The 23,767-nt window shown below is 42.0% G+C and overlaps 1 protein-coding gene across 7 annotated transcripts in view; it reads right to left on the reverse strand.

Moving 5' to 3' along the window:
• LOC139264671 (partitioning defective 3 homolog) overlaps positions 1–23,767 on the reverse strand; it is a 984,694-nt gene that overhangs the window by 233,048 nt on the left and 727,879 nt on the right. For 6 of the 7 annotated variants that reach the window (XM_070881547.1, XM_070881545.1, XM_070881546.1 and 3 more), the window contains exons 16-17: positions 10,673–10,856; positions 3,639–3,787 (exon numbers count right to left, since the gene is read on the reverse strand). In XM_070881547.1, the coding sequence (XP_070737648.1) occupies positions 3,639–3,787; positions 10,673–10,856 (333 nt within the window). Of the gene's footprint in view, positions 1–704; positions 753–3,638; positions 3,788–10,672; positions 10,857–23,767 lie in introns of all 7 variants that reach the window. The other variant, XM_070881551.1, reaches the window with a different exon arrangement.

A 23,767-nucleotide genomic window follows, 5' to 3' on the forward strand; every position in this document is an offset into this window, starting at 1 on the left:
ACATTTTCTCTTTTGGTTTCAGATTTCTTGCAGATATATTTCAGCTTTTAATGTATTCCATTTGAATGACATGAATGAGAACCAAATTACAGGGCTGCTTCAGAAATAAACACAATAGCTAAATAATACTGGCATTGAGCAGATGAATTTCTTTGGGGCTTCTCCCGGTCTGTTGCTTTAGCAGAAACCCTGCTCACACTTGTAAATGAGGTTTCTGCCGAACTTCTGCCAACGTTAGGGCCCTGAGGAAATTCACCTCCATGATCTTCCAGTTGTTCTAGGCACGCATGATCAAATAAATACATTTTTGATAATAGTTTCATAGCTCGAAGATGATGCTCATTAATGACTTTCATCTACCCATTTACAGTTGCCAATCATCATCAGCTGGGATTGTAACTTCCGTTTGACGGAAATGGTCACCAGATAAAAGTACCAGGACAAATATTCACTTGACTTTGACGATCGATACGCTACCTCATCGTTTCTTAAGAAATCGTATTTTTCCCTTGGCTATGATTTATTTGAAATGAGTGAAAACCAGCATGTGTGAATTAACTCATACTGCAGGCAGCAAAGGCGATAAACATACACAATGCACAACTCAGGCATTTTAATGACTGTTTGCCGTAGTCATGGTAACAATGTTCCTGCTACATCACTTAGGCTGCTGCAGCAACCTGGTTGTTATTGACAATCCTTACCTGCGGTTATCTGTTCAGCCAAGGAATCAAGATTAGTTTCATCAGCTACTGCCAAAAGGTAAAAGGTCAAAGATTAATAAGGTTAGTATCCCCCGTTCCACGTGCTTCATTCCAAACCCCCACATTCCAAGTTAGCGATCTCAGTTGTTACAGGTCATGCAGATCATATCTCTTGACAAGCAGGCCCACAGATTATAATTGTCAGCCTTCAAATATTTTTATTCATCATCATGCATTACTTGCAAGGTGTTTTAAGCTTAATTTGAAAATCATGACTTTATTTTGTGTTAGAGCATTACTTTAAGCTGAAGCTGCACACAGAACGCACAGGTCTCTGCAGTTTTGACATCGATTTGATGATGTACCAGCAGTCTATCATTTCACCATTTCAGCAGGGCTGTAATAATTCAATGAAGAGACGAATCTAGAAAATGCTTTTCAGTTTCCCATGGACCAAAGAAAATGAGAACTCTCAACAAGACTCCAACCATATCCATTGAAAGCCCATGAATCCCACTTAAAAAAAAAATAGGAAGCAGATGAGAATACTGCATCTTCTTAAAATACATTCTGCTTAACATAATCTCACTGTGACCAGTTTACACTTTGCAATTGTGTCACTGTGTGATCAGCCCGTTCTGGACTCCAATGATGCTGCCTTACCTGGTTCCTCAGTGCCGATAGGCATTTCAAATCATGTGATTAATCAGCTGCTCACCCTCTCATCATTATCGTCGCTGATTTTAATATCCTTGCTTGTTTTGGAACATTTATTGAGAGTGGGAACCAGCACTCTGAGCAGAACACTGTTCAGGCGATTGAATTCCACTCAGGTGCTAGCTTGGGAGTAAAAGCAGGGATATCAACTAACAGGCGAAGAAAGAATGCACATTGATATAGCGCCTTTCACGTCTTCAGGATTAATTAAGCACTTTAAAGGGTAGTCACTGTTGCAATGTAGACAAGCACGACAGTCAGTTTGTGGACAGCAAGGTCCCACAAAAAGCAATGAGGTAAATGACTAAAAAAATCTGTTTTAGTGATGTTGGTTGAGAGATGAATGTTGGCCAGGACACCAAAAGAATAGTGCAGGGGATCTCATACATCCATTTCAACAGGCAAATGGTTTAATGCCTCATCCAAAAGACAACACCTTTGACAATGCAGCACTCCCTTCGTGTTGCATTGAAGTGCCAGACTCAAATCTCTGAAGTGGGGGCTTGACCCGCTGACTCAACGCAGCAGTGCCATCAATGAGCCAAGACCAATAGTTTTTAAAAAGCACTGATAAGATAAGAGGATGAGCATCTGATTAGTCAGTTACTTAAAATGCCCATCAGAGTTGAGCAGCACTAAACATGGGGGTTGGACTACAATGATCAGTGATCATCTGTGCTATACGCTGGAGCAATTACTATAATCAAATCCGACTCTACTAGTTTTCCCAAGTTATTTGACACAAAAACAATACAAGTCTTAATGAGCTAAATGGTACAGCACATCGACGGAATCAAGCTTATTCTAAAGAGCATCATTCTATTCAGGATCCACTCGAGGAAAGATAATCAACAGTGATCCTCTCAGTGCTGACTGAATGTGGAGTTACCCACAGTTCAGCAGCACATGGGTCAAAATATGCAGAAACTTTGTAACTATTAAAAATTAGTTGCTCCAATGTACAGCATTTGATTGAAACACCCACTCTGCCGAGTTAATAACCTCAGTCGCGGGGAGGTGCTAAGCTGAGATCAGGCATCCATCCAAGGGTGGCTATGAAGAGTCATCAACACGCCACTCCTTTTACATGGCTCCAATCTCGCTCGCTCAAGGGCAGCATGGGTGAATGGCTGGGAATAGGTTTCTGATAAGTGAATTGAATACATTACAGTTATGCCACCCATCCAAAAAGAAAAAGACAAAATGTCTCCTTTGAGACTACAAATTTGTAAAAATTTACTTCTGCAGTCGGTCCAACTTATTACCAAAGATTTGTTATTTTTCTGCACTTCCCCTCTAATGCTGAAGCACATGGATAGTCATATATCCTAGTCATACATAATCGGACCAAGTGAGCATTGCATGAGGCAGGACAGCGAGTGGTGGAGGCTATTGGACTGCTGGGGCTAGTACACAGAAGACTATCTTCTCATCCAACATCTTTATGCTGAACTGATGTCTTTTTGCACTGAGCTTTCAGATGAGAGGGAGAGGGCGGAAAAGAGTGGAATTAAATCAATATCTGTTTTAACTTGTCTGCTATTTCTTTTATCTAGGATTTGTCTGGTGAACTGAACTGAGTTCTCTGGTCCAGATAGTATGCAGTTCAGCAGGCCAAACTACTGGACATCGATCGTCCAGCTAGGAGATTAAGTAAGAATGCTACACCCTGGCTACTGTTAGGTTAACAGAAGGCATGACATGGGTTAAAGGCAGGGCTGTCCATATGTGCCCAATGTGAGATATTTGACATTTGGCATGTGTGTTCAGGTGTTCAGACATCATCAATAATGGGCATGCACAATTCTAAGGAACCAACAAAGGAAATCTATTTGAACCCTACTTAGTGGGCTACAATAACATGTAACTAATAACATACTGGCATGTGTGTCCAGGTGTTAAGTCATTGTCAATAATGAAACCCCATGATTAGGTTAAGAAGAGGAGAATTCGTTTGCACAATAAAGCAACAAAGGAAATCGATCTGAACCCTACTTAGTGGGCTGCAATAACATGTTCAAAATGGGCAAATTATTAGTGACTTCTTATTCATGATTAAGAAACCATGTCATTTACTAACTGATACAAGCCAGCAAAAACCTTATGTCTATAAATTTGTTGATTAAAAGGATTGTAGCAGGGACGCTGAGATGATCTGAGGTTCCAGCTATAAAAAGAAAACATTGCTACGTAGATGGAAAATACTGAGAGTTCTACCTAAATCCATGCTTTTAGATTTCCGTGTTTTAACAAAGTCCAGCTGATTGGCATCTCCAAACTGTTTGGTACGTTTTTCAGACATGCTCTGACGTCCAAATCCCTCTCGCTGGAAGGCAACGGCAGGATCGACATCTGGACTTAAAACACTGGAGAAACAGAAAAGCAGAATTCTTTATAAAAAGACTATAAACAAAGAATCAGTACGATAACTCTTAACTCTGTACTCTTGACAGCAGCTGTAGGGAGGTCAATGTTGAGTGGCACTGTCTTATTGAGGAAAGGCTCCAAAAGAATGTGTGTGTTTCTGTATCGTGCTTGCTCAATACTTTGACGAAGAAAGACACAAGATATGAACTGCTGCTTATCAAAATCTATACTTCGACTGAATCAGATTTAATAGACAAACTCCTGTCCTTAAACTGCACAAAGTAGTGTTGAAAATGTCATTTTCACTCTTGGCAGGAAAAGTGGCTTGCTGCGTTTGAACTCGTGTGTGATTACTTGCAACGTCAATCACAGAATATCCTGTCGTTGCATGTTAAATGAAGTTGTCTTGCAAAACACAATGCGGTTTTTATGGAATGCTGACCTTTTGCGGAGAGAAATTCTGCTCGAGTAAGTATAAAATCACCACAGAACAAACATTCAATAACTGCATGAAAAAAATGCAACCATATACACCATGCAACCTTGAACCACAAACTCCATCCTTGTATAGGTTTGGATGGTGAGAGAGAGGGAGTCATAGAGAGAAACGCACACATTAAGTAGCATTCAGGTGAGAGAGACACGTACACTGTAGAAGGGGGAGAAAAGAAAGACAGAACGATACCCTTCGAAGGAAGACACACACACACGCACACAAGCTTGCTGCATTGGCAAAGCTATTTGCGAAAAGGATGCATGCCAAGGTTGAGTGGTGGAGCTGGACTGATATTCTGGAGAACTGCTTAGTTACCTTGGTGATTGGCAAGTATTTATGCAGAACTTTCCATCAACTGATTAATTGGGTGTGATAGGACATGATTTGGTTGATTGCAGATGCTCTGTGGAAGGAGTGGGCTTCATGTTCTTAGAAGCAATTGATTGAAACTTGTATAAAACTCTCCCCATTCAAATCGTACTTTAAATTCTCATTCCAGCAACACAAACAGAAAGTGCTTCCTGCAGCCACCATTCCCTTTATTACAATAATAGAACTTCACATATTATGGAGGGAGAGTTCTTTTCAGAATATCTGCTTACAGGCTATGTATTAGTTACAATTATAATGCATAAAACGTGGTATTAAGGGACAAGTAACAGATAAATGCACCAAAATACCCATTTATTACATTTATTCCTAAGAATGACGTGTCAAATGACACTGTAAGCCGAGGGTGAAAATATTGTTTCATGCTTAACATAACCGACTTGCACAGAAATGAAGGGTGGAAATTTGCTTTTGATAATACAGTTAAAAGGTGCATCCTTAAATAGTTAAGACTGGACTTGCATCCACTACTTTATAAACAACACCGCAGAAACCTCTCTCGAACACTGGCACTCTAACAAATAAACTCAAGTGTTGAGTAGCTGGCCTGCTGTTGAGCAAATGTCCATAAGTGCAAGGATTTATTCCAAGCATTTACTGTAGACAATAGATACCTAGGAATGATTACAACATGATAAGCTAATCAATGAGTTTACATGGTCGTAAACTGGTTCCTAACCAGCATACGTGTTACAAAAATAGATCTTTGCTTTTAATCTACCAATTTTCTTTCGAGTCCTGAAAGCACTGAGCTTGCTGGCAGCACTTGACAAAGCTACCATTCTTCCTACACTTAAGATGGTGAGTGCTGGCAGGCTATCTTACCATGGAGATGATAACAAATGAGCACCAATCCAACAATCCACACGCATGCAACTTCCAACAGGAGTTACTGGATATTAATCAGGAACAGGAACCCTGGTTGATTGATCCCCCTCCTCCCTAGCCCAAAGTTCAGCATTTTAATCATTCCTCAATACTTCTGTTTTAAATTATATTATGTGCGCTCTAACTTAGTTTGAATTGATTCTATGTCATACCAATGTGGTCGACTTAATTGATGAGCAATACCATCCCCTCTACAGGGCAAATAACAAGTTTAGCAAGAAATCATGCTCAGTTATTTGCTTAGAAAGCTATGTCCAGTATGAATTATATGCCATTTGTTTTCTGAAAACATATCGTACATGAGGAAAATAGCTTTGAGATTAATCTCTATGAAAATCACAGCAGTGATCATAATTTCAGATATATACCACATGTGTGTAACAAAGTAAATATCACTCAAATTCAATAGGCTGACAGTTAACCAATAAGGGAATTAAGGGTTACGGGGAGAGGGCGGGTAAGTGGAGCTGAGTCCACGGCCAGATCAGCCATGATCTTGTTGAATGGCGGAGCAGGCTCGAGGGGCTAGATGGCCTACTCCTGTTCCTAATTCTTATGTTCTTATGATTAGTTGCACCCAGGTCGCCACTGAAGTACCAAGTTAAATATCATCAATTATGCTCTGCCACGGATTCTTACTTCTATCAATTTGTTGCTGAGCATCATTACTTGCAGTCATGGAGGTGCCTATAGCTGTTCCTCTAAGAATTTTTTTTTAAGTCTTCAATGATTTTTTAAATTATTATAGAAATGTTTGCTTAATTGTTTGCCATTTAGAAATGCGTTGAATACTCATCTGCAGTTGATGAAAAACTAGCTGGGAAGATAAAAGATTAAATATAAAAGGTCACCAAATGATGACTAAGTTAAGCTGTGAATTAGTTGGGGTTTTTTTGTTGAACAGGAGTCAGTTTAATTGTTTTTGAATAAACAGCTTTCAACACTAAGAATGTGCTATCACACACTCGGAGAGCAGAGTTTTTTTTAATGAAAACACATTATGACCCCTTTCCTCCTCTTGAAATATTCAAATGTAATTAATCCTCAGCCTCAATCTTCAATTGAAAAAGAATTCTGATCAAGGACCTACTGTTAACTTCTGAAGGCTTCTATCTCCTCTTCAAATTCAGAACAGATGTCTCTTGTTTATATAATGCTTTGTCCAAATGCACATGATTATCCCCACACTTGGTGGCAAAATCCTACCATTTACCTTCATTTCATCATTATCTCCTCCATTAATAGCAGGAAATTAAAAAACAACAGTAGGTTTCCTATGAATCCTTAGCACAACATTAGGATTTCAGCAGACTTTGGACTGTCCTGCACTTTGAACTCTCTGATGAACAATTCAAAAAAAAACCTACAGGTGTTCCCGTCCAGTTGTATAAAGAGGTCAATGTAATACTTGCCCACGCACACCAGAAGATTCCAAATTCAATGCCCAGTCAATGTTGAGTTAGCTTAGCGCAGCCAGGGCAGCATTGAGACACTACAATTGTCCTCAAAATTCTAGACTAGGAAAGGGGAAAATATCTGCCACAATTTGTGCTCCTGATCACTATCCAGTTACATGCGCTATAAACATAAGAAATAGGAGCAGGATTAGGCCATTTGGCCCCTCGAGCCTGCTCTGCCATTTAATATCATGGCTGATTTCATCTTGGCCTCAACTCCACTTCCCTTCCCGCTCCCCATAACCCTTTACTCCCTTATCATTCAAAAATCTGTCTATCTCCACCTAGAATATATTTAAAGACCCAGCCTCCACACCTCTCTGGGGTAGAGAATTCCAAAGATTCAGGACCCTGAGAAGAAATTCCTCCTCATCTCTATTTTAAATGGGCGAACCCTTATTTTGAAACTATGCCTCCTAGTTCTAGATTCCCCCATGAGGGGAAACATACTCTCTGCATCTACCCTGAAAAGCCCCCTCAGAATCTTATACGTTTCAATAAGATCACCTCTCATTCTTCTAAACTCCAATGAGTATAGGCCCAACCTGCTCAACCTTTCTTCATTAGACAACCCCTTCATCTCAGGAATCAACCTTGTGAACCTTCTCTGAACTGCCTCCAATGCAAAGTCTACATGTATGGAATCAGATGAAGACAGCATCGGCCTCAACTAAGATGTCCTCCATGATCAAATAATCTCTTGACATTCATTGTCAAGGCTCATACATGAAGAATGGTCAGTAAAGTGAGGCTCCAGAGGATTGCTGCAAGAGTCAGTACCTTCAAGAGAAGGGAGTAGGGAGAAAAGATCGCCAACTGATCCATTTCTTGAACACTTGTATAATAAAATCAAAAAGTTTACAAAAAGTACAAGCCTGGTGCATCAGGTAATGATCCCATGAATTAGAGTGGAAGAGACAAAACTGTGACAAGTTCACAGTGTCATCCAGACTTCAAGAAATCATCTAGAAATTCTTGATGCTCACGACAATTTTGCAACAGTCTCCGTGAGCTTACACAATATCAGTTATGCTTGCATCACACTCAGATTTTCAGGAATTCAGGCTCTGCTCAAACCGTAACGTATGTTTTGGTAAGTTTTAGGATGTGGTTTATTTATTCATCAGTGAGTTGACATGCCTCTGTGAATGCAGCAAAGCTGAAGTGTTTCAAAAGTCATCCCCAAGCCAACAATACAAGCACACAACCTATAATGAGACCTGTCGGTACCGACACTCTTAAGCTGAAGATCAAGCCTTTTTAAACTCAAAGGAAGATAAAAATGTTTTTCTTTTTCACAGAAGGTTCTTGTGAAATGTAAATAAATTCAATCCCTCTGAAGCTTTTCATCTTCCAGCTCATTAATTGAAGATGCAATTTGTGCATTATGTACAAACTGGGCCAAAGATTGTGGCCTCGTTGGGTGCGTACGATGTGCGCATGCACCTGAAGAGGCCTCGCAAATGCCGGTTCTTGAGACGTGATGCTGGCTTTTGCAATCTGTCAAAATTTCTTTTGACAGATCCAACGCATCCCCGCAGGAAGGACATCAACGGGGCAGAGATTGGACTATTTGCCCAACTCTTGCCCAGCGAATGTCCTTCAAACTCTTACGCCTGGTAAAACCAGGCATATAGCTTACTTTTACCAGCGTAAGAGTTCTAAAATATAGAAAAATTAAATTTACTAATTTTTATATTAAAAACTCTGTCCATTAAGGTAAGTTTATTTTTAACCCTATTAAAACACATTAAAAACATTTTTTTTCTAAAACATTTAATTAGATTCAATTTCAATTAATTTTAAATATGTAAAGTGTTTTTTTTATTGTGTTGTTTTTCTTGTTTTTTGCGGGGTATTCTCATTGATAGCAATGGGAGCTCGTGCAAACGGAGCTCCCATTATTATCAACGAGAATACTGCATAGTGATTGGTGGTCCAGGCCCACATGATTCCAGGATACGAATACGTACCTGAAGACATGTTCCCGTATGCTGGACTGTGAAACTAGGCCTCTGACCGGAATTCTACATTCCTCCAGGACCACCAAGTATTTTCATAAAAATGTTAAGGGTCGGAGGCGTTCACTCAAAGGAAGCCTCCGACCACAATTTCCCCCCCAATATTTTGATTATTACAGCAATGGGTCAGACACCAATGCTCCACCTCAGCAGTACAAAAACGTGGTTAGATCAGATGACCATTCTGCAAACATGCACAAGTTCTTGGCACCACAGAATGCCTTAAAAAGTAAATATGGCTTTTTTTCATTTAAATTACGAAGGGAGTTTCATCTGAGCTCCAGAGTTTTGAATTCTTTACAGCCAATGGGCTTGGTGAGCGATGGTCTTTTTGTGTGGTGTATGAAACAAAATGAATGGTATCAAGAGTTGATGGTGTTATTCAGACTCCAAGTAATCATGTTAGTTATTCTTGCAGGTCCCAACAGGCCATATTGCACTTCTGGCTGAAAGCAGGTACCAGTTTTAAGCCAAATATTATGAATTGAAATTATCTGTGTGATGACTCTGATGTAGATTATCCCTCACCTGTTGAGTCACAGTGCAACAAATCAGGAAGTCAGCTGAATAGGGCAGCTATCCAATGTGCCGTCACATCACACCAGTGCATCGGTATGCTGCGCTGGCACAACCTACAAGCCTTTATTAGGCACTTCAGAAGTATTAAGAATTTAAAAAAAAAAATCAATATTGCTTAAAAAATCATGTACACAAATCACAATATTAGCAGGTGGTTTACATAATGTTCAAGGACATGTCCAATGGGAAATTAACTTATCGCTGCTTCAGGCATTCCATGATATCGCAACTGCTTATATCATTGCTTGGAAATCTTAATGGACATAGTTACAGTAGAACTAAGGTACAATGCTGTCTAATAAAATTAGTCAAAGAGTCTATAAATGTCCACCGTGACATTTCGAAGCTGATTTGTTATATGCACAAAATGTGTGCTGAAATCTAAAATAATTAAGAAACTAGCAAGAAAAATAGCATAAAATCTCTCGTGTCAGGCCTACCAAATCACATTTTAATTTTATGCAAGTGTCGTGGAAGAGCTCTGGGTAACGTGGTTGTAAGCCCTACAGAGCAAATGGATTCCACACAGAGGCAAAAGGCTTTCGGGTTCTGTGCTGATTCAGCCAATCTTGGTGGCGGGGAGGGGTCGTGTCAATAATTACCCACAGCATCCCCAAACAAGAGTGAGGAGTTGAAGTGGAGGGGAAACAAACCAAAAAAATCATAGCTCGGAGTTTTCCCTTCTGATCTCTGTCAAGTGGCCTTTGCTGGAAAGTGCACGTGGAGATCAGTTAGGCAGGATGGATTCAGCTGTGATACTTCCATGTTGGAAAAAAACCTGCCAACATTCAGGAGGAATAGCTGCTGATGACCATGGAACTGTACACCAGCACATCAACACCTGTTTGGAGGAAAATAAAGGAAATGGGGTTGATGTGGGGGGGGGGGGGGGGGGTGGTGGTGAGAGAGAGAAGTATCAGAGAGAGTTATTACAAAAATACCACCTGCTTTTATGGTACCTATTTTTGATCATAATCTTTTCATACAACATCAGTAACAACAGCTTGAAGGAAACCACCATTATTAAAAATGTCTATTAAAATGCGCTCTTACCCATCTGTTTTATCTTTATCAGGTTCTTTTATCCAAAGACCAGAAGTTACAGAATTCATTTCTTGATGATAACCCACAGATGACTGGTTGGCCAGTCGAGGAAGATTGCCAGGTGGTCTGTCATCCTCAATAATAACTATGTCGTCCTGGGTCATGTTCACCGTCGGAGACATATGGTAGTTGCCTGTTTACAGAAATGAGGATTTAGTACAATAATAACACACAAGTCGTGTGATGATCGACACTCACTTCATGCTGCATTATAATTGAAATTACAGGCACACACATTTCCGTTTCAATCCACTATTTTACATGTCTCAGATGGTATAAAACCCCATGTCCAAGTTAAGGATGAGAACGAATATTACTAATTTTAGCACTGAATCCCATTTGTTCACATGAAGAGAGAAACATGTTTTCCTTCACCAAATGAATTTATAATTATCTTGCTCAGTTTGGAAACATTAATGTATTAATGAATGGAAGGCTGCGCTCATTCTGTACCATTCTTTTTGATCTTGGCTATGCTACTGGGAGAGCTGTGAAACAGCAGCAGGATACCTCTCCACAGGGAGGGAAAGAAAGAACAAGAAAACTAAAAAGAAAGGGGTGTAGCGATGACAAGCAGTCAACCCAAACCACTGTCAAACACCTCTTAACAGCTGGCTCAATAGCAGCACAGTCAGAGACCCAGAAGCAGGTTGTTTGCACACCTGTCTTCTTGGCTGGGAACTGGTGCATCATTGTTTGGGGGGCGGGAGGGAGGAAGAGGAGGAAACAGGAGAAAATAACTGATTGGATATGTGTTAGATTGGATATGTTTCACAAGGAGCATACATGCTTAATGTGCCTAATGTTTTTTTTAAACATTAAACTCCAACTGCAGACCTCAGCTTCCCTTTGGTATATTTAATACCTGCAATATTTTTATTGCACTATTATATAACAGCTCAAAAGGTCACTTGCACCAGCCTCAAACTGGAAGGCATGGCAGTAATGGCTTCATGTCAGTCCGGGCAAAACGTGCCACTACCTAGAAAGAAGTCACGACTGCAGGAGGTAGAATGTGGACTCTCCGAATCTTACTAAAACTGACCTGACCCTCCTTGCTTTAAAAAAACCCAAAAAATGGTAGTTTATTTTACAAATTATTAGCGGTCACAATTTTATTTCAACAGGATTGCTTCTTTCAGATATTTAGAAAGAAAAGTCAATCACTTAAATACAATGAACAAAACAAAACAAAATCTCAAACTGTGTGTAGTTGTCTTTTAAAATATTTCAGTTGAAACATTAGGAGGAATCAAGCACGTTCTTGTTTCTCTGGGCCAAGTCGGCAAAAGCCCAGGGCCCTATGCTTCTCATGGCCTCGTTGGCTTTCACAGAATGAGAAAGTGGTGGTTGAAGTCTTCAGCAAACTGGCCAACAGGTTAGGGTTATGGTTACAGTATGTAAATGAACGATGGACACCTACTTGACAGTAGCGTAAATTATTTTTGCTTACATCATTAAAATCATACAGATTAGTTAAAACATTGGACATGACCAAATTATTCAGCTGGATTTGACAATAGGAAATTTATAATACCAGAGGAGTCAGCTTCCAACCGATCAAATTGAACTTTTTCATCCCTGACTTATTGTGCAACTTCAAATTAACTAATAGCTTAAATAACTAACAGACACTTTTCTCTCTCTTTCTTTTCTCTCTCCTCTACCCCCCCAACCAAAAAAAAATGTATGGTTAAATAAATCACTTCAGTCAAAATAAGCTATGTTGAAATTCATATATAGATCAGGCTAACTTTTGGTAGCACTACTCTATTAGAAACACCAAATGACTCTCATTTCATTTCCTCGCCAACCATCTGCCACCTATAAACTTGTTGGATACAGAGGAGATTTCTCATTGGGTAATTCTCAGTCTCTGTCATAGTACTGAAGTGCAAGATTCATACCATCTCAGGGGAATGGATCATGCCATGGAAAATGTCTTCCACTGATTAGTTTAAGTCTCTGTTCTCCCCTGCCGTGTTAAGATTGATTGCCTGTAATAAGCAGGTAGTGTTCTGAATAAAACTCCAATGTACCTGCTTAATACATAATACATCAAAATAAAAATGAGTCAGTTGATCCACATGTCTCTGAAAATGTTTGATTTTATTCATAGACTTCTGCTTGTAACTGGTCCCTTCTTGTGGGCTCATAACCTAACTGTGTTTCTATTTTAACTGTCTTTAGAAGCAATTCAGTGGGTTGGGAGGGGGGAGGCAGGAAGAAAGAGAATTAAAGAGGAATAATTTGCCAACATTTGTTGTAAACTTTCAAATTTTAAATGTTCCACAGACTGAGGCAATTTAAAATAGATGCTCAAGTTTGCAGTGGCTGAGAAAAAAAACGGCCGATGTCTACTGACATGTGGCTGCTGTGGCACAAAGACTCCACCTGAGCAGACATATCTTAAAGACATGCAACAGTACAGTGGCATGTGCTTGGGTCCCAATGCCTGGAAGCCACCTTGGGTAAAATTACAACCTGCTGGCTTGTTACTAGCTCAATCAGTGGTTTTACTGCACAGAGCTTCCAGATTATATTCAGCCAACACCGAAGGGCTGAAATGAAGGGACAACCTTTCTCATCAGTTTTGATGCAGTGCCTCTGATGTATTGTGTGGGGGGGAAAAGAGCCTATATAAGCTGCTTTCTGGGGGTGGGGGGGGGAAAGAGAGCTTTCTGGGAGGGGTGGGGGGGGAAAAGAGTCCATATAAGCTGCTTTCTGGGGAGTGGGGGGGGGGAGAGCCTATATAAGCTGCTTTCTGGGGGTGGGGGAAGAGAGCCTATAGAAGCTGCTTTCTGGGGGTGGGGGAAGAGAGCCTATATAAGCTGCTTTCTGCTGCGGGGGGGGCGGGGGAAGAGCCTATATAAGCTGCTTTCTGCCGGGGGGGGGGGGGGAAGAGCCTATATAAGCTGCTTTCTGCGGGGGGGGGGGGGAACTGCAGGAAAACAAATCTGACAGTAAGTGCTGCCAACTCTATAAACGAAGTTAAATGGATGTTTCCTCGAAAGTTGCTACTTCAGTTTCCATAGATAATTGGAGCAGCATGGGAGCAGGTTACTTTCTGCTTTCTGCCAAGAATTATGCTTGGCATCTGAAAAAGGAATAAAAATCTGCATACTCAATGTAAAAATGTCTTGAAGTAGGCTTCAGCTTGAATTTTCTTTTGAGCATATGCCCAAATATTTGCGCCTTCGATGCTCGCATAAAAATAACTTATTTGTAATTTTTACTTTTCCCAGAATGAATTCAATGGTGGCTCAATTCAAAAGCAGCTTTCATTTTATAGTCTCATCTGAGGACTGTGGTGTATGTGTCTAAATGAGACAGTGGATAGGAGATGGCATTTGAATCCTAGGATTTAACTCCTTGAGAAAAATAGGTCACCTCCACCCGATGTGAGGAAACTTGCTCCTGGCCATTAGCGATTACAAAGTTAAAGAGTTTGGATAATCCTGCCTTGTAACGGTATTCCACATGAATCTATTTTCTAACAGTAAAAGGGAGCAGTGCTGTCTTATGGAGTCACATTCGGTAGCTGCAAGGGGAAAGTAAATGCCACAAGCATCAGTTGCTTGCCAACACTGTCCTGATGCCAAGGGAATGTAGGCACCTGCAAATGCCTACTCTGTGTAAAAGTACAGAGTTTCTCAGATTTTTCCCCCATCTTCTCACGACAATTTGAGTAGTTATTCTGAAGTACATGCAGGGGGAAAAAAATGAAGAGTTAAGTTTGAAAATGGTGACTGGGGCAACAATTCATTTGTTGAATAAAGTTATCAAGATTAGAAAGTTCACAGTCACAAACTTTTGTTCTCCCCTAATCAAATTGATTTTGTTCAGTCATGTTTATTACCAAGTCCACTGTAGAAACATTTCTGTAGCTTAATTTATGAGTTTCTGTGTAGTTACCAAGTACAAACAGATTATGACTTTATTTTTACTGTTACAGAGCAGTGTCATTTTCCAACTATTATCTAAGTTTTTTTTGAATAACAGACTGCGTCTATAACTGCAGAGCCTGCAGTTAGAATACAATTTTGGCAGCTCCAGACTTTTCCCGATATGCACAGAAAGGTGTAAAGATCTCCAGCAAGCTTGTTGATTGCAGGATTTCCAAAGAGCAGTGAGACCGGACGAAAGGTCATTCACCTGAAACATTACCTCTGTTTCACTCTCCACAGATGCTTCCTGACCTGCTGAGTATTTCCAGCATTTTGTTTTTATTTCAGATATCCATCATCTGCAGTATTCTACTTTTGTAATAGAATACAACATGTTGCATACTAAAGTACAATTAAATGGGAAATGTGTTTTTTCTCATCACACACCTAAATAATTGTCACCAAGGCTTCACCCCTGGCTATCTTTGTAACCACCTCCAGCCCGACAACCCTGAGATCTCTGCACTCCTTCAATTCTAGTCTTTTGCGCACCCTCGCTTTTCTTCGTTCCACCATTGGCGGCCATGCCTTCAGCTGCGTAGGTCCTAAGCTTTGGAATTCATTCCCTAAACCTCCGAGCCTATCTATCTCACACTTTCCTCCTTTAAGATGCTCCTTAAAACCTACCTCTGTCACCTTTCCTAATATTTATATATGTGGCTCGGTGTCAAATTTTGTTCGATAATCACTTCTGGAGTAGCTTGGGAGGTTTTACTGCATTAAATGCAAGTTGTTGTTGTTGTTTCACGAGACTAAACTTAGCCAAAATGTAGCCATGCTAACTCAGGACCCTTTCAAGGTTGGATCGCCTGAAAATGGTGATGACTTATGATACGTCCTTACTACACAGTATAAATGCACACAAGGCCCATGCTTGAGAGGTCAGTCTGTGACCTGTCCTTTATTCCTTAGCACTCAAGTGATGAAGGTGGGTGGAGCTTCCCCTTTTATACCTGAAGGTCCAGGTTAGGAGTGTCTCCCACCTCGTGGTCAGTGTTCTCACGGTGTACAACTTAGGTCAGTTTATACATGGGTTACAATGCTGGATGAATACATCACCTCCCCCCCCAAAGTCTTATTGGGATCACAGGTTGAGTCTCTCTGGTGGTTTACGCTCCCTTGTAGAGCGCCTGAGTTGGGGCTCCGGTTGTTGGGCGCTGGCCTGAGTGTCTGCTGTTTGCAGTGCCTCAGGCCTGTCCGGACTGCCCACAGTGACTGGGCTCTCCTCCCTTTGGCTCCGGTGTTCAGTCACCTGTGGTGGAGTGAACTCTATATCGTGTTCTTCCTCTGCTTCTTCTATGGGGTTGCTGAACCTCCTTTTTGTTTGATCCACATGTTTGCGGCAGATTTGTCCATTGGTAAGTTTAACTACCAGAATCCTATTTCCCTCTTTGGCAACCACAGTGCCTGTGAGCCATTTGGGCCCTGCAGCGTAGTTGAGGACAAAAACAGGATCATTTACATCAATACATCGCGCCCTCGCATTCCTGTCATGGTAGTGATATTGTGACTGGCGCCTGCTCTTGACAATTTCTTTCATGGTGGGGTGTATAAGGGATAATCGGGTTTTGAGCATCCTTTTATTTAGTAGCTCTGCGGGTGGAACCCCTGTGAGCGAGTGTGGTCGGGATCTATAGGCCAACAGGAGGCGTGATAAGCGGGTTTGTAGGGAACCCCCTTGGAGCATCCCCTGTTTGATTATCTGCACTGCTCGTTCTGCCTGGCCGTTTGAGGCCGGCTTGAACGGTGCCGTTCTAACATGGTTAATTCCATTGCCTGCCATGAAGTCCTGGAATTCAGTGCTTGTGAAGCACGGGCCATTGTCGCTGACCAAGATGTCCGGTAGACCGTGGGCGGCGAACATTGCCCCTAGACTTTCTACCGTGGCAGAGGAATTTAAAATGTCACACTTGATCCATTTGGAGTAGGCGTCTACTACAACCAAAAACATTTTTCCCATGAAAGGACCTGCGTAGTCTACATGGATGCATGACCAAGGCTTGGCGGGCCATGGCCAGGGGCTAAGGGGGGCTTCTCTGGGCGCATGGCCCAGCTGGGCACACGTGTTGCACCTGCGAACACAAAGTTCCAGATCTGCGTCTATCCCTGGCCACCAAACGTGTGACCTGGCAATTGCCTTCATTGTGACAATGCCCGGGTGCTCATTGTGGAGTTCTCTGATGAACACCTCTCTGCCCATCTGGGGCATGACTATGCGGTTTCCCCACAGTAGGCAATTTGCCTGAATCGAGAGTTCATCCTTGCGCCTGTGAAATGGTTTAAATTTCTCAGGGCATGCCCTGTACGTATGCTGCCCAGTCCCCATTCAGGACACATTTGTTGACTAGAGACAATAGCGGGTCTCTATTTGTCCAGACTTTAATCTGACGGGCTGTCACGGGTGAGCCTTCGCTTCCGAAAACTTCAACAGCCATGACCATCTCAGCAGCATGCTCGGTAGCCCCCTCAGTGGTAGCTAGTGGGAGCCTACTGAGTGCATTGGCGCAGTTTTCGGTGGCCAGTCTGTGCCGAATTGTGTAGTCATAGGCGGCTAACGTGAGTGCCCACCTCTGTATTTGGGCCGATGCGTTTGCATTTATGGCCTTGTTGTCGGCCAAAAGGGACGTGAGGGGTTTGTGATCTGTCTCCAGCTCAAATTTCCTGCCAAACAGGTACTGGTGCATTTTTTTTACCGCATATACACATGCGAGCGCCTCCTTTTCTACCATCCCGTAGCCCCTTTCTGCCTGGGACAGACTCCTGGAGGCATAAGCTACCGGCTGTAACTGACCCTTGGCATTGACATGCTGCAACACACACCCAACACCACAGGACGAAACATCGCACGTTAACACATGTTTCTTATATGGGTCATATAGCGTTAACAGATTGCTGGAACATAACAAATTGCGTGCTCTATTAAAAGCCCTTTCCTGGCTGTCCCCCCAGACCCATTTGCGTGGGAGCACATGTAGCGGCTCTAGCAGCGTGCTCAATTTGGGAAGAAAGTTACCAAAATACTTCAGGAGCCCCAGGAACGAACGCCGCTCTGTCGTGTTACGGGGTCTGGGTGCTCTCTGGATCGCTTCCGTCTTGGATGCAGTCGGGCTAATCCCATCTGCTGCTACCCTCATCCCCAGGAATTCTACCTCTGGAGCTAGGAAGACGCACTTCGCCTTTTTCAGTCTCAGACCTACCCGGTCCAGTCTGCGTAGCACCTCCTCCAGGTTGTGGAGGTGTTCTTCAGTATCGTAACCCGTAATGAGGATATCGTCCTGAAAAACCACCGTCCCTGGAATCAACTTGAGGAGGCTTTCCATATTTCGTTGGAAGATCGCGGTGGCCGAGCGAATCCCGAACGGACATCTGCTGTACTCAAACAACCCCTTGTGTGTCGTGATGGTGGTCAGCTTCTTCGACTCACTCGCCAGCTCCTGGGTCATGTAAGCTGAGGTCAGGTCCAATTTTGAAAAAAGTTTGCCACTGGATAGCGTCGCAAAGAGGTCCTCCGCTCTCGGTAGCGGATACTGGTCTTGGAAAGACACCCTTGGGGCCTTGTAATCGCCACATATCCTGACCGACCCATCCGCCTTGAGCACCGGCACAATCGGGCTCGCCCAGTCACTGAATTCGACTGGCGAGATGATGCCTTCCCTCAACAGGCGGTCCAATTCGCCTTCTATCTTTTCCCGCATCACGTACGGCACCGCTCTGGCCTTGTGGTGTACTGGTCTATCGTTCTGGTTTATGTGAATCACTACCTTGGCCCCCATGAAAGTGCCAATGCCGGGTTGAAATAATGAGTCAAATTTGTCCAGGACCTGTGAGCATGATACTCGCTCCACAGAGGAAATTGCATTGACATCGCCCCATTTCCAGTTCATGACAGCAAGCCAACTCCTCCCCAGTAGTGCGGGACCGTCCCCTGGGACAATCCAGAGTGGCAACCTGTTCACTGAATCTTTGTGGGTCACGACTACCGTAGCGCTGCCTAGCACCGGAATGATCTGCTTTGTGTAAGTCCGTAGCTGTGCGTCAATCGGCGATAATTTTGGCCTCCTGGCCTTGGATGCCCACAACTTTTCGAACTGTTTGATACCCATCAGGGACTGGCTGACACCCGTGTCTAACTCCATTGATACTGGGATGCCATTGAGGAGCACTTTCATCATTATCGGTGACGTCCTGGTGTATGAACTGTATACGTGCTCCACATGAACTCGCTGAACTTCAGCTTCCAGCGATTTCCCCCAGTGTCCATTTCTGCAATTTCTGCAGGTATTTTGCTCATCTCTGCAAACTCCGGCTGAATGTATGCCTCCACGCCTCCAGCATGAGTTGCGGTTTGAAACAAAAGGTCCCTTGCCAGTCGATCGTCCCTGACTGCCCGTTATTGTCCTTGAGTGCACCATTAACAGGTGTTGATGGCCCCATTACTGGCCGCATTGTCCCTTGCAATGGCGTGAATCGCTGTTCAGCTTGCCATTGTCTCTGTCGAACTCCCCCTCTGGGTTCGACTACATGTTGGGGCATGCCTGACTGCCCTTGTCTGCCTGGAGAAGTGTGTGCTGCTTTAATAATGTTGAATCTCTGTCCCAACCATTCCTTAACACAGTATCTCTCGTCTGTTCTGCTAGTGGCCATGCTCACGTGGTTTAAATCCCAGTTTCTTGTCGCCATTGATACGTCCTTACTACACAGTATAAATGCACACGAGGCCCATGCTTGAGAGGTCAGTCTGTGACCTGTCCTTTATTCCTTAGCACTCAAGTGATGGAGCTTCCCCTTTTATACCTGAAGGTCCAGGTTAGGAGTGTCTCCCACCTCGTGGTCAGTGTTCTCACGGTGTACAACTTAGGTCAGATTATACATGGGTTACAATGTTGGATGAATACATGACAACTTATTTGGCTGTATTACCAAATAAACCAAACTACAGTATGGTTTCTTTTTAGTAAATTAACTTCCAGGGAGGGGGAGGGGGGGGGGGGTGTTGGGGGTGGAGAAGGAAATTAGTTGGGCACTCAGAGGAAGTGAAATCATTCTAGTAAAGGTCAATAGGATTTAAAACACCTTCAACCAGTTCCAGCACAAAAACTGATCACTTATTAAAGCTTGCGGTGACAAGGATTCAGGATGCAAGTCTACTGGTGGTCACTATTACATGATAAACGACTGAGAAAATGATTGCAAACACAATAGAAAAGCTATATGGTTGTAGTCACTTTTTCCCCCTGTAGGACTGGAAATATCAGCTCAACTGCACACTGCTGCACAAATGAGAACATATTAGCGATTTACTAAGACTTTAAAAAAAAGAAAAGCCTACGGGTTTTAGACAAAGGACTGCTTTCCGACATGGCTATGCAAACGTTCATTAAATCTATTGATGTGGGATTGCTTAAGGAATGTACTGTTCATAAAGACATCTGCCTCCCACATCTGAAGAGCAGCATTTTTGAATATCATATGACTACTGCCATAAGACAGAGATAAACTTAATAAGTATGAATCCTATAAACTTGAAAAATAAGCAAATGACAATAAACTCCTCCACCCTTCCATTTTTACCAACTCAATTTTCTATCACGAAACAATGGGATTCTTTCACAAGTAGGCACGTTGGGAACACAAATGCGTATGTATCCATAAACATCAAATCACTTTATTAGTAAGTTTAAAACTGACTTAGATTTTCCCAAACACAAACAACTGGGTTCTTGTTTCGAAAATCTCAAAAACAATTCCTAACCTCTGCTAAATTAGAGGGGAAAATCTTAACCAAGGTCCCATTCCTGATCATTAGAAGAACATAAGAATTACGAGCAGGATGAGGTCCTATGGCTTCTCGAGCCTGCTCCGCCAGTCAATAGGATCAGAGCTGATCATCGACCTCAGCTCCACTTTCCCGCCCGATCTCAATATCCCTCGATTCCCCTGGACTCCAAACGATGCAGTGATTTCCAATGAAAAGTGAATATGTGTACTTGATCATGTTCCGCTGTGGTGCCCCTCCCCCCGCCACCACAGTTGAATAAGCCGTCTGCCCGTCAACGTCTCGAATCCAGAAATGTCAATTTTCCGCATTTAATACAGAGACCCTGAGCTTTCAAGTGAGCTTGGGTTTCTGAGTGACCTTAGATGTTTTTCCAGACAATATTGCTTATAGGCAGAATTTTATTCCGTTTCCTGTACCATCAAAACCTCACTGTCACGTACCCATTCTGCAATATTTCAAACAAAGATGTTCTTAAATATTATTTGAGTACAGCTGGATCCTGATGTAATGTTATACTCAATGAAGATTCCCATGCACAGCAGATGAAAAATAACAGGCTGACAAATCTGTACAATATCATCTGTTGAATCATTCATTCAGCAATTCAATCTCAAGAACACTTAAGGATAGTTAACACCAAAAAACAATTAAGCTAAAATGAGGCTACTGTCTCCAGCTGAAGTCTAGCAATGTGGTTGAGTTCACCTGATCAAACTGAGAATAATGAAACAGATGAATCATAAAGAATACACTACACTATCACCATCAAGACACTACACTCAAGCAGCAGATTGTTGAACTCGAGAAATACCTCAACGCATTACACAGCACAGAGGACGAAGAGAAAGTTTTATATCAAATGTTACAGAACATGGGTGCACCTGGCGAGGAAGCAAGGGAACAGCTGGGAAAAGGTGACAAGAAAAGGTAAAATGAGTCAGGCAGTCAGGTTGAGCGACCACTGGGGCTGAAGCTAACCAATTTCTTCTGAAATGTGAGGAATTAATTGAGAATCGGTCTTTGACCGTCGTTTCTGAAGGAAACAAGTGAGTTAGAATCACAGAAATTACAACACAGAAGCCGCCATTCAGCCCATCACTTCTGGAATAGCATTAGTTCAAGAGCTAACACTGTTCCAGAAGTGATGGGCTGAATGGCAGCTTCTGTGCTCTAATTTCTGTGCTATCAACCCTAATTTAATGTCCTTGCCTTATCCAACCCTTATTCTTCCCCCCACTCCCCCACCCAAATGTCTTTATAGGCTTCTTCACCAAATACTTATCCAAGTCACTTTTAAATGGTTTTATAATGTGCCTCAATAGTAACTTCCGGTAAAGCAATGCATGTTCTCAAAACTCGGAGAGAAAAAATTCTACTGACTCCCACCTTCAAACTTCTAATAGAAATCCTCTCACTGATTAAGCAACCAATGCGAATTCTCTTTCTGTCGCTCTCAAAATCCCTTTCATCATTCTAAAGACCTCAAAAAAAACATAGAAATGAGAAGATATTTTTTCCACACCGCAGATTATTAGAACACGGAACCCTTTACTGGTCGTGGATACTGAAGCAGAGACTACAACATAATAGGGAAGGGAATTGTACAAATATTTGAAAAGGAAGAATAAAAAAAGTGTTGGGGGAAAGACAGGAAAATGAACTGAGTAGACAGCTCCAGTTGAAGAGTTTGTACCGGCACAGGCTCTATGGGCCAAATGGTCTCCTTCTCTGCTGTAATTTCTATGATTCCAAGTGGCTTTGTAAATCGGATTCCTGTTCATGGAAAGCAGTGTGCTCCACAGTGATGTGCTCCACAGTGGGAAGTGGTTTGGCACAAGGAGGTACTATGCTAAAATAGGTCCACATTTATCTGAAAATAGTTTTATATTCACAATGAGGCACCAGGAGAGCAACATCAAAGCGAAGACCTCCGACCTCAGATCACCGTTGTTCTCATTTTACATCTGCCAATCTAACACCAATAAATCTGCTGCTGATTGCAGGCCCGAAGGAACAATTTGGCAACTCCTTTCACATCGTGTTGCACAGTCGGCAGCGAGACAACTGTGTGCCGACTGCCGATGTCCCACCACCAGTAGAAAAGTGACTCTTCCCCCTTGCTGTTTAATGTTGCACATATCGTTCAGCAAAAAAAGATCATGCTACAATCTGCTGCTTTCGAAAAGCATGTGAAATTCTTCCCTTCTTTGTAATTATGTACTTGCCTGATTACCCTCTCCCACAGGTTTCTTTTGTTCATCTCTTAAAAGATGTAAGATGTGCTCATTTGTCTTCCTAACATCAGTCAGCACTCCTGTCAGTTCTTATAATTAAGCAATGCACATGCCATTCATTATAGTATATTGTACAAGTTAACTTAGGAGCGGGTAACATTCTTCATCATGTAATTATTTAAAATACTCTGTTTGCCTTATACATATTGTCGTCTTGCAATCCAGTTGCCAGAATACAAGAGCTGAGATTCTTCCTGCTGCCAGAGATAAGCAGCATCTCTTCAACAACTTGTATTTATATCTTCAGCAGTAAATACTCAAATGATATCAAATGAAATAGTTACGTCCCCAGCGCACCCCCACCCCAGAATGTTCAAAATTATTAATTGAATTGAACATCTACTCTAAAGCATAACTACCTGCAGCATTATATGTACAATAAACATGACAATAAATAGCTGGTACCGGATTAGATCTGGAATTAAATTGGTTTTCTGACATCATAAACCACAAGAATAAAGAAAGCTGTTTACCGATATCTGTAGAATGAGAAAATGAAATTATAGCTGTGTAACATAGTTATAGTATTAACATAGTTATACCTGTAGTAATATACTAACAGTTTCAGGCAGAAGACGACTGTTGGTCTATCCAGCCCATCTATACACAGTATTCCTTGGTGTATTTCTAATAACCCTGAATCCCATTTATTGACAAGAATCTCCTTGAACCCCATTAACATTTCTTGGTCCACCACCCGTGCTGTTAATCTGCACCGAAATACTCATCACTCTTTTGGAAGAAAAAAAGTCCCTCCTGTTTTCTTTTGCTGTCCTCGATTTCTAAATATGAACCCCCTTGTCCTTAACTTCTGTCCATGACAGAAAAGCTTACTTGGATCCAATTTGTCCAAACATTTCATTATTTTAAACACCGTTTGTCATCTCCCCTTTGTGTCTTCTTTATTAAAGAGAAAAAAAAACACAGCTTTCCTCACACATCATTCCTTTAAGTTCTGGCATCGACCATGCCGCCCTTCTCTGACGATTGCTGTATACAGGATATACAAGTGATTTGGACAGAA

This window comes from Pristiophorus japonicus, chromosome 5 (assembly GCF_044704955.1).
Source record: "Pristiophorus japonicus isolate sPriJap1 chromosome 5, sPriJap1.hap1, whole genome shotgun sequence".
Taxonomy (NCBI): Eukaryota; Metazoa; Chordata; class Chondrichthyes; family Pristiophoridae; genus Pristiophorus; species Pristiophorus japonicus.